Here is a 17,921-nt window from a genome sequence, read left to right as displayed (position 1 = left end):
CTGCACAAATCTGTGTATAATTTTATAAAAGTGACCAAATGTGGCCTTGTTCACTCTCAGATTACACGCTGCAAGAATATCCATGCAATAACGGCTCGTTGTGATAAAATGTTTATTTGTGCTAACCAGGGGAAACAGAGCAAATAAGCATTTAAAATGTGGATCATGCCAGGCTAAAGCACTAATCTTCCAACCCACACAAGCGTTTTTTTTAACCCCATTACTTACCAAAGCTATTTACACAAACATTCAGATCCAGCAATTGTTAAAGTGTACCAAGCAGAGAGTGGAAAAGCAGAAAACAGGCGATAGTAAAAAACACTCTGAGACCGCATTGTTACTGCTACGTTTTTTAAGAGCTGATCCACAATGTTACTGCTGCGTTAAAGTTCATTTGAGGAACCTGATATTTTATTTGGCTTGGTCCTGTGTTGCCACTAGACTGCAGACGGGCTGAACCCTTCAGAAATGGACCCCATTAAAGATTTACAGAGGAAAGTGTTGGACAGCGATCAAGCAAGGCTCCTGTCACGTTTTAACACCACTTATCAGTGTTCGGCAGGACTTCATTGGCTCTTTATTCCTGTTTTCTTTACAACTAATGGATAGATATGTGTGTAGGTTAAGCGTTGAGCTTTTTGTTTACGTTAAGTCCTTGGACTGACAGACCCACATTCAACTAATCAAGTCAGCAGGAGAAAAACTCAAGACGACTTTATACACCAGATTCATGGGAGCTGTTTAAGAGACTAAAAGATCCTGGTTTAAATAGGCATGGTCATTAAAATTCTTTATCTGCTAAGCGGTTGTTTAGCCCCCCCCTACCAAATCTTCCCCTCACCCACCAGCCAAAAGGCCACATCCAAACAGTGTGGCACTATGGGGCGATGTGCTGGAGGCATGTGAAAGACGTGGGATTTCTGTGCGGTCCCTATCTGCCATAATAGGCATGGGCCAAGGGATTTACTGTGCCTTCTCTTTAATAAATGTGACCAAACACAGTGCATGTCAGTGTGCCTGGAGGAAGCTCTCACCACCACACGCAGACTCACGCACAGGGAGGCAGCCCATGTAATAAACAAATATACAAACTTAACACTCAAAAAAGCACGTACACCGTGGAGTCTCAAATATAACTGAGAGACTTTGACTCATTGGTCATAAAAACATCTTATTATACATATTTTAACTCAACGTTCCCTAATACATCTCACTGTAAGTCTCATTTTGCAGCTTAAAGGCAAAAAAGGCCTGAATGGGTCATAATAAGGGTCTTTAAAAAGTTGTACTATCAAAAATATGCCACAAGTCACAACACTCGAGAAGTGATTTATTTTCTGCCTCATTGGTGGATTTTCTATATTTTGCCTTTCATGTACTAGAAAAAAAATGTTTATTAGATGTTTGTTGTGAATGTGGCCTATGCTAAATGTGCATACCCAAAGTATGTCCACTATGTACTGTTATTAGGCAATGACAACACCAGTGTGTTTTGGCGTACTGCTGCCTGAACTGCCTGGCTTTTTAGTTTTTTATGTAAATATTTTGTGATTGGAAATTTATAGTGATGCACAATATTATCAGCCTGAGACTGGTAGCGTCAGACATTAGCTAATAAAGGCAAATATCGGTATAGTCAAACATCAAAATTTCTGCCAATATTTACATCCAATTATTTTGGCCATGAATAACAGCATATATCGACTGTAAAATCTGGCTGTATGTACTAATAAATTAGTGGAGTTTTAGGCTGAACCAACAGGCCTATGTAACTTGAGATCTTTTTCATTATTCGTCCTCATTCTTTAAACTATAGTGTGTTTTAAGAAAAAAGTTTGTCTTTTTCATTCTCAAACCTTAAATTGTGTTCAAGAGACTGATTTTTTTAGTTATGTAAAACATATTTAAATATCGGTATTGCCTAAAAAGAATCTGTAAATATCGGCATATTGATATCGACCAAAATCCAGTATCATACATCCCTAGAAACTGACTTGAGTATTTTCCAGCTACAGCGTGAATCCACTATAACAAATATTATAAATAAAACAGCCCAGTTAGTACACCAACAGCTCTTGTGTGAAGATGAAAGGGTTAGTTTTGTCAATGGAATTTGGTGACTTTCAGATTTAGCAGATTTAGTTCAGATTTACCAGGTGTTCATGTCCAAAATTTGTCAGCAATGATTCTTTGTCCAAATAATCCTCAAGTGTTTTGTGTTAAAATGATCAATTTTCCTCTCATGTCAGCATTAGAGCCTCCCCAACTCTGATTAGTAAATGTAAAACATGTTGATGAAGAAATTACTGGAACAGTGAGATAAGAATAAGGGAGATTCAGATGGCTGGTGTTGTAGTGTTTACACAAGGAGGAACAGTGAAGCCAGATTTTCCAATGAAGCCCAAAGAAGTTTGGCTTTTTATGCCATTGAGCCAGCCTTAACTTTGATTATAAACCCAAATATGAGAACACAGACTCCACTGACTGACGTCAAGTGTTAAAATGTTCCAGAGTTGGATGGCCTCTGTTCACAGATACACACACTGTAAAGAAACAATCTTGACTATATGTACAAAGAGCATCTCATTTAACCCATCCATACATCTTCCACATCACTTATCTCATTTGGGGTCACAGTGGACTGGAGCCTATCCCAGCTGTCGCTGGGCGAGATGCAGGGTACACCCTCACAGGGCATTCTTATCTAACCCAGTTGATTTGGACCGTCCCAGGAAGAGAGGAGAGACTCCTTGAGTTCCCACTCTTGACCTTACTGCCTCACCTGGGGCCTTGAGTAACCTAACTATCCTCAGAAAATCTGTGAGGCACAGAAATATCAGAGAGACATAGAAAGGAAGTTTCTTTGACAACGTTTGATATTTACAATTGTAGGTCTGACTGCTGACTAGGTGCCACATACTTTTAAGGATCTTAAATATAACTTCACCTTTATCTTAGCCAGGATTTCACTCATATTCTGTTGCTTGTTTTTTAAATCTTTGCTGCAACTATAAAGCTAAAGATCTGGACTGTCCTCAATGTTCATTTTTCTTCTGAAGTCACGTTTAATCACGAGTTTCTGTGAGATCTCATGTTGTTGGGAATCTCTATTGGGAGATCTTTACTACAGACGTCCAGTTTATTTTCTCACTGTCTGGCCGAGGACAGGACAGGATAAGAGGAAGAATTTGTATGAAACTGTCCCAATGTCTTTGGAGACCCACAGGCCATACTTGAACATGTGCCACCCACATACATGGGGGGCAAGCCAACCATGAGGTGAACCTCACCCTTTTGTAGGCTTCCTTAATGAAAACAATAAAATATTTTTTCAGGGTTCCTTTTTGAATCGTCAGACAACCATCTGTGCATATTTGTGGTAAAAATGTGCAATTTTTAAGTGAGTGGACAAATTTGGATTGGAGAGTTATGTTGTACTTGGGACAGAATGTTAAGGGTTTTAGTTGTACTTAGAAAGTTAAGAAGAAAGATTCAGGAAGTAAGAGTAAAATTCTTAACAAAGCTTTAAAACCCAAATGACATTTGTCCAAGCTAACTTAAACCAAAAATGATGATTGTGGATATCAAATGCATCGTTCATTATTGTAATAATTGATGCCTCCAGTAAGTCTTTGTGAATAATTCTGCACTCAAAGTCTGATTCTTGTTTCCGTCTGTCCATTAACTTTAGTCTCATTTAGGTTGTGGTGGGGCTGGATCCGATAGGTAGGGTACACCCTAGACTGGACGCCAGTCAATCACAGGGCCAACATACAGAGACAGACAATCCCACTCACACTCACACCTACAGGCACTTTAATGAACCTAACAAGCGTGATTATAGTCTGTGGGAGGGAGCTAGACTACTGGGGAGGACCCATGTGTGCACAGAGAGAACATGTGAAGGCCCTCAGACAGGCCCTGTCTGACCTCCCTTCTGTAAGGCGACGGTGCTAACCACCATGCCACCATGCTTGAAATTTAATGAAGACTTTGCATAATAGTCCCATAGTGTTTGAGCAGGCACAGATGTTCCAATACAGACAGAAAAGGTGAACTCTGTATGCCCATACGATGCATAATAATGTATTTGTTGAACGCTGAGAAGCAGAGGATTGTTCAGAGAATGGAAAGAATGCTATATAGCTTTTTGGCACATATTAAATGGTAATCAGCTGTAAAAACCCACACCTGAGCAGCTGCCAGATTCATAAAAAAAGCTCATTCTTCAACCACAGATGCCCTTCTAAAGCTTTCAAATAAACTCTGAGTGGCAAAAGTATTATACTGTGGTTCTGTTGGTAATCTAATTGTTTCACATTCTTCTCCATGTGTGCACAACTTGAACACTGCTAAGCAGAGGCTTACAAATCTGATTTGCCTGCAGCTGATCCCAGATGCTGGCGCAGCATAGAGATCAGTCTCCGGCCCTGCAGCTGCCAATGTCTCCCGCTATCTGCACAACTCAGAAAACAACTTTCCATACACAGGAACACACACACAAAAAAAAGAAAGACAGAGAAATATCCCAGGTCTGATCTGCACGTTTGCTCTCAACAAGACGCCTTGTAAAACACCTTAGAGCCTCTTGTATGGATGCCACGTTTCAAGGAGGAAAGCTGTGCTCTGGTTTTCAGAATAATAGGAGAGCTTTGCCAAATTCTGCCGTTCACCAGAGCCAGGAGACATTATGGAAACCAGCGGCACCTTGTGAGCTCTTTTGTTTGCATGTATTTCATGACAGATTTCAGTCAGCACAGCAGCAGAAGGCTCCTGAAGCTCTGCTCAGGCTGAGATTAATGAGTTTACCTTCAGTTAACAGCTGAAAATGTATAGAGCAGTCAAACACAACAATCAGAGACATAACATACAGCCTGAAGAAGGAAGTCAGTCTATTTTTCATTCTTAGAGCAACTTGGAGCACATTTGTCTCATTATAAGTCATGTGCCACTTGTTTTAAAACAAATTATCTCTTGAGCGCATGATGAAGTGTTTGAAAAGCACAGTGGCTGCTGAAGGACTTTAAATTGCCGAGGATAAAGGTTTTCTGCTGCTGTGAGTGGTGGAGAAGTTGCCGATCTCAGATGCAAGGTTTTAAACAGTGTTATTTTTTAAAACAAAGACAGCTGTTGTTGGATTTGATGCACTAACTGACCAGGAGACAAGACTGGGTTTTACCTCCACAGAGTTTCATCAGACAAAGAAAACCAAGAGAAAACAGCAGAATAATGCTACAACAGGAGCCACTGTAAACTTGCAAAGCAGGTACGGTTCATCAGATTCCATGACGATCATCAGGCAGATCCATCTTGCAAAGCTCTGATCTAAAATAATGCAAGGTCTGAAAACAGACCTGACCAATCAGTTATCATTTAAGGAGAATGAAGCGGTAGCTACAGTGGTGGTTTAGTTGTATTGGAAGCCAATAGCAATGACTGCTCCTGGTGTAACAATAAGCTTGGATGTAGCTATAGTTTAGCGGCAGTTATATTGAAAGTAGACCACATTTCTTTATCAAAAACAGAGCAAAGAAAAGCACTGAAAGCTTTTCATGACATATATTATTTATATTATTTATATTATATATATTTTTATTCATGTCTCTATTCTAACATCCAACAACACGATAAGAAATTTCACCTTTATATATGGTCTGCTTTTCTGTGTTTGTCTTCACTGTTATTCTGTCCGCACAACTGCTGTAATGTATGTAATCCTGATACTTCGCTTTTAAATGGTGCCATAATTGTAAGGAACATGCATTTGTGGGATGAGCAGCAGAGCTGAGTATGTGGGTTGGAAAATTTGGCAAGTCTTCTCGGCTAGTGCTAAACAGCTTATTCTGCTGTTGCAATTGACACCCCAAGACGATCATTTCCTCACCCTGTCAGCACTTAGAATACAGCCAACCATTTGTAGGCTAACTTCTACAGACTTACTGTTAAGTTTACAGGATGATATGGCCAACGGCTCTCTGCCCAAACAGATCATAACAGACTAGACTCAGCAAATCTCTGGTCACATAGGTGCTGGCACGAGGCCTGCCATGACTTCCCTTCACCATCAGGCCTGTTTTCGCTGGGTCGGCAACACATGCACTGGAACCTGAGCATGTGGAAGAACCCTATGTTCAGTGATGAGTCCAGATTAGGGCGGCATCTCCCTCACCTGAAAAATGATGCTTGTCATCACTAGAGGAAATCTCTATACAGAGGGATTTCGAGATGAAATTCTACAACCACTGCTAATCCCAAATCTCCACAGTCCAGACTGTACTCTATCTCTCATGACAATGCTCACCCCTACATAGTGGGGTTCATTAAAGACTACCTCCAGAATTTGGGAATGGAGAGGATGGAATGGCCTGCCAGCATTCCTGACCTCAACCCCATTGAACACTTGTGGGATCAGCTTGGGAGTGCTGTTTTTGCATAGTGACCAACACAACCACACTGGTTGACTTTGTGACAAATGTTGGTTGAAAAATGGGATGCCATCTCACGAAAGTGTGACCAGGCTGGTGACCGGCATGAGGAGGAGGAGCCAGGCTGTGCATGGTTCTTCCACACTACTGAGGCTTGTTAAATGAGTAAATTGTTAAATTGCAATTATATCTTATTTCCTCAAATGTCAATCACCCAATCCAAAAAAAGAAGCATTTTTAAAACAAAGAAATAATCAACCAAACACAAACTTCCCTACTTTTTGTGCTAAGTTTACTATAAATTTATGTATAGTGGCTGCCACCTTCCTACACACTTCCTCCCCTTAGGCTTCTGCTCCGCTCACATGACTAAAAAATATTTTAAAAAAGCATTTTTCTTCGAAGAACAGATAGTTTAAGTCCTTGTCTGGCAGAATAATTACTTTACAGACCAAAGGCTTACAGCGATAAATCCTCCTGACGTTCTGTCTTCTCTCTGTGTATTGAAGAAGAGCGGCTCAAAAGTGGCAGCTTTGAGGAGATAAAGGCAGACAGATACACGTTAAAGATGGATGTCTGCGGTTGCACACAATTCATGGTAGACAGCAGCCTCAGAGACATGTCTGCACCATCCACCTTCACCATTTCCTGCCAGATAGCGCCTGGGAGAACCATTTCCCCCGCTGTCTCAGCCGAGGCCTCAAAAATGTGAGAAAATACTTCTGGGTAATTTGGCCTGAACTATGATTATGGGGTTTTTGATATTTTGATATCCTACACCAAATCCCTTTTTTATTCTGCCTGTCTTCAACAATGATCTGAAACTGTCCTGTCCAAATATTTTAGATTTGTTGTCAGAGATCTAAATATGGAGTTGTGAAATAAACAAAAAAGGATTGTATCCTAATTAGTATGCACGCTTGTTGGGCAACTTTGTCAATGTGGCACCAGCTTCTGAGACACAAAATCATCAAGAATGCAGAAAAACTACGCTTCACTCTGGACACTTCAGACTCAGTTTACTCCAAATTTAAACCACATTAAAATCTCTCCAACAAATATGCAAATCACTCCCTCAAGATTGTGTTTTTGTCAAAGCATTTTGCAAAAACAAGACATGACATTGTCCCAATTCTCACCATCTCCTGTGCACAGTCAAAAATACACCGCATTATGAACGCTCACATGGTCAGCGCAGGAATGAAACAGAACCACCCTCAGACCATGACAGCCGTGCCAGAGCAGCTCGGGGAAACATATACTTAACTGGAATACCATGTGATTTGGCTGCAACGGGGATACGCATGTACTCCTTTAACTGCACATTAACCGGCCTCCATGCAATAACAAGTTAACCTTTTATCTGGCTATAACAAGCTGTACCACCATATCCAAATAAACAGAGGATGCTGTTCAATTGAACCCACTGACAGGACTTCTGGGGAACAGGTCAAAAGACACCCACTATTTTGCAAGCTAAAAACTACCTCAATGTTTAGGATTTCGTGCCACAAAAACAGAGAAATGTGCACTCTGTGAAATCAAAATGCTGTTTGTTGACACTGATGTCGGTTTATGAAGAATATTCTTTTTCAGCTTTGTTTTGCTCACTGATTGTGAAGTATGTTTCTAGCTTTGCCGAAATTCAACAAATCCTCTGCAAGAAAATATTTCTCCTTGTTGTGCAGATAAAAGACTCATGGATGATAAAGTTTAACAAGCCCAATGTGGCGTGAGGTATAAACATCTGATTTTGGAACCCGAAACAGAAACACAACACTGCAGAGCTTTCATTAAAATCATCTTTCATTTTAAGATGTTATCAGACGCCCTCGCCACTTCCTCTGTGGTCTCACCTGAGTCGGTGGCTGTAATCAGCAGGATGTATTTCCCCTGCGCCTCACGGTCCAGAGTCTGGGTCAGACTGAGCTGACCGCTCGAGGACAGGCTGAACGCACCCTCGTCGTTCCCACCGCTGAGCATGTAGCTGAGCTGCCCGTTGGCACCTTGGTCGTCATCTCTGGCAACAACCTGAACAAACACAGCATGAAGGTTATGCAGCAGATACTAAAGGTCACAGCTCTACTTCACATTACTGTACTTTCATTACACCAAGAGCAGAAAAAAGATGCTCTTAATAACTTGAAATATCAGAGGGTTCGATGAACAGTGCTGTGAAAGTTCACACTCAAAATGATTATTTTTTCCCCTCAAAGTTTTACCTTTAACTCATCTTGATATCTTGGGATAAAACCTCTGGTTTTCCCAACAAAACAAGCAATTTTAGTTGTTTTTGTTTTCTTGAGAAAACAATTACAATCTCAGCATTGTCACAGAAATATACTGCAAAATGAAATGTATGGGAGAATGTACATTAAGCTCTGGAGTAATAGTAGATAAACAAAGCCCATTTTTTTATTTATTGATGTGGATTACTTGTGTTGTGTGTTATCGTAGTGTATGATGTTACAAAACATGCTAGTACAGCTGGTTTGTGTTTGGATTTAAATGGTAACAATTTCCTATACAGGTATACAGTGTATGAAAATGTTTTAAAGCTGAAGTTTGTCACCATTATAAGAAAGTGGAGTACATTTCTCAAGTTAAAAATAAAGTTTTTTTATATGTTAAACAGTGTCTGATATGATGTTGCATCATGCAGCATCACACGCTCACTGTTTACCATGCATCTGTTACATATTTAATTCTCTTCCCTGTGAATTTCACTTTTCCATAGTTAAAAGATTATGACATCTAGAGTTTTTACACAGAAGTGTTGTGCTTTGTATTGACAAGCCTTGGCCAAAAAAGCCAATTCTGATGCTTTGACAGCTGTGAGACACATATTTTTGCCTCCATGTTGACACAAGCCAGAGCAAAACATGTCAAACACAGATGGTGATATTATTAATGTACATCCATCTCCACTTTGTAAAACAAGCAAACAAGCTCCACTGAGTGAGGAAAGTGAAAGAAAATTAAGAGAAGCTTCTTGTCAGCCTTTCCAGGTACCTTGTCATCTCCATCTTTCCCTGTTCCTTGTTCATATCAACAAGTGACTAAAAGAAAAAAGAATAATGTTGCAACGAGTGCTCACTTTTGCAGCTATTCTAAATGAAGTCTCAGTTTTAGTCTTAGATGAAAATGCATTTCAGTTTTTGTCACAATTTTTTTTAACCTTTATAGTTGTAATCTAGATTTAGTCAAAAACTCAAACAGCTTAGTTCAGTTTTAGCCAATAGTCCAGTACTAAGATTTTAGTGTTGTTTAAGCCACATTGACGAAAACAAACCAACTTTTGGTCAGAGTTTTTTTTTTTTTTACTTTCAAAGATCTATTTTTTCAGCTGGTCTTAGTTTAATTAGTTTAAAAATAAATAAATGGCCACATTGAATATGTGGGTGTTTATGAATGTATTAGATGTACATCAGATTAGGCAGAATTTTAAGTATAAAACAGGAGCACACTGGTCAGAATAAACTGCCCTAAAATGCACTACCGCTCTAAAACTATCAAGTAGTCGAGTTAGCTGATCAGCTAACAAGCTGGAAATGTAAAAAAACTGCACTCTAATAGGTTCAGAATGTTGTCAATTCAAAGACTTAGGTTTTTATATTGATAAAGAATGTATGTTTGCTGTTTTTTGAATTCTCTTTACAGACTGTTTTGTTTGGATATGAAAATGGTTTGCCTTGAACTCTTAGAATAATCTTGTGGTGCCCTTGCCAAGGAAAGTTTGAAAACCAGTATGTAGTATGTGGATGTAGTAGTTAAATCAGTGTGTGGTTTTGGACAGTCTTACTACTTAGACGGACTTGATTAGACATTTTGATTATGGGTTTTAGGGCTTTGGTTCTTAACTTCACAACCCATCCACAAAGTGGATTGTTCACTGGGTCACATGCCTTGGAAAAAAATATGTCCATCATGTTTTGTTCCATACCAGGTCCAAACTGCTCCATTTTTCATTAGCAACATTTGAGTTAGAAATGCACCGATTGTGGACTTTAGGGCTGATACCGATGCTTAACACAATGATTTTGTCGATGCTGACGTAGACATGGAAATTTATTTTCATGACTTCTTTTGATGTAAGACTCTTAGTATGCCTACATTTTCTCTCTCGTTCCACCATGACAACAGATCAGAGTTTGTCCAACTGGTCACTTCCTCAGCACTGTAACAGACTTCTTACTTGCTTTAGCGGCTGGCTTTACCAAATGCCAGAATGTTAAGAAACTTGGGTCTGATTGATCATCAAGGATATGGTGATGGGTCCTAAGACTAGACCAGCTGAGCTACTCTAAAGGTTAAAAATGACTAAAATGTGACAAAAACTGAAACACATTGTAATCTAAGACTAAAACTGAGACTTCATTTAAAATAGCTGCAAACATTAATTCTGGTTGCAACATTTTATTCTGTTTTCTTTTTGCCACTCGTTGATATGATCAAGGAACAGGGAAAGATGGAGTTTACTAAGCACCCAGAGTGTCTGACAAGAAGATTCTCTTAATTTTCTTTCACTCAGCTTGTTAGCTTGTTCTACAACGTGGAGATGGTTGTGAATTAATAAAAAAACATTTCTGAGCATAGCAGTGGAACGCAGATCACTGGTGGGACAGCCCACACGCCATATTGGTGACACTGGTGACCTTTCACATTGGAAGTTTTGCCATTGTTTGTTGTATCCTTGGATGTTCTGAAGTGAAGGTTGTTTTTCAGGAATAATGTGACTTGAATGACACATCCAAATATAGCTCAGAGTAAACCAGTCTAACCAGCATCCTGTCTGAGACGTACCACAGAAGCAGCTGAGTTTTAATCACCATCACGGAGCTGACAACACCATGAAGGTAATTGTCAAGAGGAGGGAGATCATTACTCATTCACTCTGACTGATCAGATTTTCTTAGGACATCCACTGAGAGAAAATCAAAGCCAAAAAGTATGTCCTCTGCTTCTCTCTGAGGATTAAAGACTGACGTTCACTTAATGGTTTCTGAGTATGAAACCATTAACCTGCCTGGTTTTCCCCTCACACTGCAGTAATGCACAACCACACTTCACTGGTGCCTGGCCCCTAAAACCTCCCTCCCATGCATGCTGCAGACAGGCGAGGCCAGGTTAGCGTACAGATGTCTGCTCTTGTGTGGCACCACGTCTGGACCCCGTCCCACCACATAACTGTACCCTCATTTCCTCACAAGGTACACAAGCTAAAGAAATTGTGCTGTCACTTGAAATAAGTCCTTCTCTTCCATTTTGTTTTACATGGCTCATTTACTCATCAGGGTGGTTTGGATGTTAATTGCCCCGTCATGTAATTTAGCTAAGTTTCATATTTCGGTGAAAACCTATAAAGGCCTAATTGTGCAGAGCAAATTGCAGTCATATATCATTTCTGTATCATTTCAGTCAGCTATTTTTCATGGCAATTATCAAAATAAGACCGCCATGAGTAGTTTAGAGCCCTGATACAGCTCACGTACCTGCACTTATTGAGTTAGTGTTACAAATTCAGTTAAAGCATTAGCTTATTTAAGCTCTTAGAACTGTCATTCAAAACACTGGCTTCTTTTTACTCAGGAAGTCCTGTCTGTCTGTGAATGTTAACGTCATTCAAAGGGCTTAAATTTCATTGAATGTGTTGACAAGAGAGAAAGCAAACGCACTGACCTGCAGAATGTTTTTCGGTAGGTTCTCCAAGTTCTCCTGAACATTAACAGTGTAAGGAGAGAGCTCAAACACGGGTGAGCAATCGTTGACATCCAGCAGAACGATGTTGACTGTAGCCTGGTCCACCCTTGGGCTGCTGCCTCGATCAGCAGCTTGGACCACCAGCGAGTAAGACGAACGGGCCTCCCGGTCCAGCTGCTTGGCCACTGAAATCACCCCTGTAACTAAATCAATCCGGAAATCAGAGTTTGTGTTGCCTCCAGAGATGGAAAACCGAATCTGCCCGTTTGTGCCTTCGTCTGCATCACTTGCGAACACCTGGATGACGTCCGTTCCAGTCAAGGTGTTCTCCTCGATCTCAATGTCGTATATGTTCTGGGAGAAGCTTGGCGTGTTGTCGTTGACATCCAGAACTACCATAGTCACATCCATAGTTGAAGACAGAGGAGGTTCACCTTTATCCGTAGCTACGACAGTGAGGGTGTAGTTGGAAAGCTCCTCACGGTCAAGTTCTCCAACCAGCCTGACATCTCCGTCGATTGTACCGATGCTGAATTTGTTTCCAAAAGGTCCTTTGAGCGAGTACTCAACATAGCTGTTGGGTCCACTGTCAGCATCTGTAGCGTGGGCAGTGAACACAACCGTGTCCACCGGCGTGTTCTCCTGGATGTAGGTCATCTTTTGAGAGGTGAAGGTTGGCGGGCAGTCATTAACATCCAGTAGGATAACTGACACCTGGGCAGTGCTGGTGAAGCGGGTCATGGGAGGAGGAGCCAAGTCATTCACTGTGATAACCAGGTTGTAGAAGGATTGGGTTTCTCTGTCCAGGGCCTTCTTTGTTTGGAGCCGTCCTTCCTTGGTGATGACAAAGTGGCCCTGGGGATCACCAGATGCAATCCTGTACTGGAGCTGGGCATTTGGGCCTAAGAGAAATGCCAAGAGAAAATCCACATTACAAAACAATGATTAGATTTTTTTGAAGGTGTTCTTTCAAAGCCATTATGACATAGCGCATTTATGCATTACATTTTAAAATCACATCCATCAGGGGCTGTTTTTTCCTTTACAATGCATCAAGCTACACTAGCAAGGAAGCTGCTAGATACAACTCACTGTAGCAGCTTCCTGCTCTAACATTAATGGAATTAGAGCTCTTTACTGTGCCTTTGAATATCTTATTTTACTAAAAAACAAAAAAAAAACCTTCCAAAAGGCTCAGTAGACAAGTTAAAAGTAATTTGCACTTTGTGTGATCAAACATTACCCTTTCTTTGTCATTTAATTTGGCTATTTCTATCTCGTTTTCAATCTGTAGCAGGTCCCTGTTTTTTCAAGACAGTCTGGCTGTAGACTGTACATCTCTGACGTTCAGCTAAGATGCCGTCTATTTCAGAACTGAAGGTCAGAAGGCTGTTAAATTCAGACTAAGCAACATTTCATAAACTAAAGAGAGAAAAAGATTAGATTAGGTCTAACCTGGGATTAAATCATGTTTAGACCTGTTTAATACGCAGTCACACGAAAGGGGGCGTGCCTTAGCTAACAGCTACACAAGCTACCTCATTTAAGTTACAACTTTGCCAATGCAGCAAAGCTAGTTTTAGCAATATGAGCTTTAGCCAATGTAGCTATAGCTATGTGGCTACATAGAGAGCACACATATGAAGTTTATGTAGCCGCTGTGTGAGCTTAGCTTTTCGTTACGCTATGTAGCTACTGTTTACTTAAACATTTTTTTAATCAGATTTTGCAGGTCAAGTTTTCTACTTTTCACTTTTGGTATCCTAACCATTACCTTGACTGTTACCCTTAACCTAAACGAAAGTTTTACAAATTTTATTTGAAAGTTTAGCAGGTATTTCTGTTCTGAAAAAGGCAACGTCTTAGATGAATTGTCTGTGAGTGGCCGTCAGAGATTTGTTGACAGACCCCTCTCCTTTTTTTGGTGGTAAAGCTAATCTTTTTATCTACCACAAGGCCCATATTCTAGGACAGAAAAAATTAAATTGCAACTCCTGGAAAAGTGCAAATAATGCTGCATTAGTGGGGAGTTTCCGACTTTAATGAGTCATTTTGTACATATGCCCCTGCATTCTCTTTAACAGTATAACAGCATTAAACCCTGTATTTCACAGAATAAGCACTCCAAAGCTGCCTTCAGCTCTAATTTAAATATAAAATCTTAAAGTCAAGGTCATAAAATACATCTCCAGCTTTCATTAGATCCCCAGATGGAGACTGCTGCAGGAATTGCATCACATTGCCAATATGGTCTTGAAAATTTCTGTTTTTAAATGCAAAAACAATTAAAACCTGACTCTGCAATTACAATGTGGTTTACTGTAATTTGCGACTACAATCCATTAATTGTAATTAAAAGAATAAATTATGTTTGGTCCAAAACAGCAGTGGGAAGTTCCAGATTTAATTCCATCCACTGAATTTCAAATACCACAAACATTTTTAGGTACCTCAAAGGTTGCAACCAGTCACAATTGTCTATGAAATGTTTAAATAAAGCTACCAAAGCCAGAGCTTTCTTATCAAAATTTTTAAAATGTGACAGTCATTGCTCTAGGTAAATACTCTATGATGAAGTTGAGATAAAGAAAACTAAGTAAAACAATAATTGGACTATTAAATTAGTTCCAATTCAATTTCTTGTCATTTAACTTTATCAAGACTGCATCTGAGGGCATTACTGTCGCCAAAGAAGTTTCTCAAAAGTCATTTACACTTAAAGATACACAATGTAGAAAAACTGCACATTTTCTTCTTTTCATGCCTTTGTTGAATAGCCTTGATTTAAAGGCAAAAAAACCTTGTTATGAACCTTAATTTGTGCAAATATTAGGAGTCCATGGTGACTAGATTCATCTTAAGACTCTCCTTTGTTAGATCTTCTATTTTGTACTCACAGGGTAGGGGTTAAAGCATTTTTTTATCCACAAAAAGGAAATTAAGTTATTTACTATGACCCTGAATTGTACAATAACCAGATAGCTCACAGACACTAGAGGTTGAATGTTAGTGCCCATTGTTCCAGATGTGATTTTTACATTTTCTGTACGTGTTTGAATTGGGCATTTCAAACTGAGTTATCAGCATCCATTTCCACATATTGTGCATGTGCAATGTCGAGAGCTTGTGTCCTCCATGTAGACGATCCATTCATCCAGCATGACTGATCGTTATCAAAAGAGAAACAGAACTGCAGACCACTTCCGAAACTGATAGTGCTGTTTGCAATTGTGGAAAATCCCTCACGGTTGAAACATTTATTTAAATGAGATAACTACAGTGTGACAGAGTCGATGGATGCAGTAAACTATCTAACCTTGAAATCTGGCCTAATCCACAGCACTCCCCTGAAACTGGGGGCTAAAATGAGCTTAAATTGAGCGTCTGTAATTCAACTCAACGGGGTATTCATGTGGAAAGCGCCTGCACCTTCCCACACTCCAGCGTGTATTTACAGTACACAAGTAATCCCTTATCAAAAGCTTGAGTGCTACTTCCATCTGAGTTTAGGCTAGGGCCGTCTACAGACAGTCTGGGGGTCAGGGGTCAAGGCTTAGGAAGTGCTAACAATGGCGATGTTTTATTTTGACAGCCAGGAACGGCAACTTTATATCTGAGAGGATGACACGGTCAGATTATGTGGACGGTGGAGAAAGAAGCCAGACTCCGGTTGAGAACGAGGCAGCGTATTTCCCAGGAATGTAGGTCACAATAACCACATTAGGCCTGGCTGAAGTGGTAATTACAGGAGAGGAGAGTAACGCCGACCGTTCAAATACCACAAGGCCCTTCACAAACATGAACCTGACCACCTGAAATAACTCAAGCCACTTATTCATATGGTGAAGATTTCATCAAGTCATGCATACATGACGCAAGATAAAAATGAAAATGGAGTGTAGGCTAGGGAGCCTCGACAAAACCATCATAATCATAACAAAATGACAAGAACGCTTTAAATTAAGCTACTACGGCTGACAAACTTTTGATTCATATAGTGTCACCACTGCCTAAAACTGTCTTACTGAGCCGTAGTCTTTGACATGTGGAGAGTTCACAAGGCTTTACCGGGATTTAACCACATGTAAACATGCATCTCCGCACATTTTTCTTGCACTCTCACAACTAAGCTTAACCTGGCAGTCTTGCCAAATGTTTCTAAATATGTTTCTAAAAGAGCTGTTCTTATTGTGGGTAAAACCCAGGGATAATAAGTTGTATGAAGTCAGAGCAGTGCTAGGACTTCTGTTCATGGAACAAAAACTCAAGATAGGAATCAAAAATGTAAAAATCATTACTTTAGGATACTTTATTGAGGACTGTTATGTAAAGAACTACCTCCATTTTTGCTTTCTTTAAGACACTCTCTGTTAGGAATGATAAGCTTGTTAAAGTTCCTCTTCTTTTCTCTCTGTAAATTGTTTAGGACTGGTTTTCATTTGGGAAATAAACATTGGGTTAAGCTGTGTTGGATTGTCCTGCAGTCTTGAATGCACAATGCCAGCAGTGCGTGCAAAGCTACAACTGTGTCACCTTTTAAGACTCAGGTAGCGGGAATGCTGCCACTGAGAGAATGGGAAGATGCCAACGTGTCAACGGACTCTACAGCAAGTTAAAACCCAACAGAACTAAAATTGAAAAGTAACAAATCTTGGGCTCGCTGAACCACACAACGCCTGCAAGAGTGAACAAGGCTGGAGGCCCAGACAACTGGCCTGCCTGTGTTTCCAGTCCTGTTTTCTTCTATCCATTTTCTTTAATACACTGGATGTTAGGGCTTTACTTTCTTGCTTTGTTTATATCCCTGGGTTTTGCCCGTAAGACTCCCTGACTTTCAGATATTAATTTCTTGGCGGAACCGCCATTGGCTGGCTTCTCAGAAACCAGAATCAAGCTCATCGATTGTTTTGACACCTTTGTGTTGCTTGCCACTGAGCCAGGCAACATACTGGGGGCTCATCCGGGATTTGAACCTGGGATCTCTTAAAATGCAATTGTTTAAATAGTTGAAAGATTGAATTAACTAGTAAAAATCCAGGAATGAAAGGTTTTGTGTCATTTTTTTTTTTAAATATGGTAAATTTCATCAATAACATAGTTTTTCCTCTCTGCAGTTGATCAAGTTGTCTGTGTCTATTTGTGTTTCCACTTGTACGTACCATCGTCGGCATCTCTGGCCTCTACAGTGACGACACCAGATCCAGGTGGCAGGCTCTCAGAGATGGATGTGCTGTACACACTGGTGTTGAAGATGGGAGCGTTGTCATTCACATCCAGGATGTTAAAGTACACTCTGACTGTGCTGGCCTGTCCGCCTCCATCCTGGGCCTTCGCCGTCAGAATATAGTACTGTTGAGTTTCGTAGTCCAATGGACGTGTCACGTTGAACACTCCCGTCACCGGGTTCAGGAGGAACGTCTCGTCCTCGTCGTCCTCCTCCAGTGAATAAGTGACCTCCCCGTTCACCCCTGAGTCAGAGTCGCTGGCCAGGATCGCCGCCACGATGGAGCCTGTAAGAGTCAGACGGGTCGTAACACAGAGGCGAGAAGTTAGATTTTACAGCCCTATAGAACAAAATGACTTTAATATATCTGCAGGGGGCTATTGTGGCTGTTCATTAATACCAGTGAGCCAGAGATCACTCCTCTTGTTACTAAAATAACAGATTTGTTTGGCCAATTGGCCCGTATTGTTCTGGAACCACAGACTCTTTAACCATCGCTGTTTTAACAGATGACTAAGAGGTAAAGATTATTAGAAGGCTTATAAGTGTTTGCTTTGATAGCTTTTCTACAT

At 40.3% G+C, this 17,921-nt stretch overlaps 1 protein-coding gene across 2 annotated transcripts in view; it reads right to left on the bottom strand.

Moving 5' to 3' along the window:
- The window catches only part of LOC121516541 (protocadherin Fat 4), a 194,087-nt gene that overhangs the window by 59,551 nt on the left and 116,615 nt on the right, over positions 1-17,921 (bottom strand). For both annotated transcript variants that reach the window (XM_041797881.1, XM_041797882.1), the window contains exons 4-6: positions 17,285-17,635; positions 12,105-13,027; positions 8,282-8,456 (exon numbers count right to left, since the gene is read on the bottom strand). In XM_041797881.1, coding sequence (XP_041653815.1) covers positions 8,282-8,456; positions 12,105-13,027; positions 17,285-17,635 — 1,449 coding nt within the window. The remainder of the gene's footprint in view (positions 1-8,281; positions 8,457-12,104; positions 13,028-17,284; positions 17,636-17,921) is intronic.

This window comes from Cheilinus undulatus, linkage group 10, assembly GCF_018320785.1.
Source record: "Cheilinus undulatus linkage group 10, ASM1832078v1, whole genome shotgun sequence".
Taxonomy (NCBI): domain Eukaryota; kingdom Metazoa; phylum Chordata; class Actinopteri; order Labriformes; family Labridae; genus Cheilinus; species Cheilinus undulatus.
Note: the sequence above shows the minus strand (reverse complement) of the source record. Positions and strands in the feature narration are given on the sequence as shown.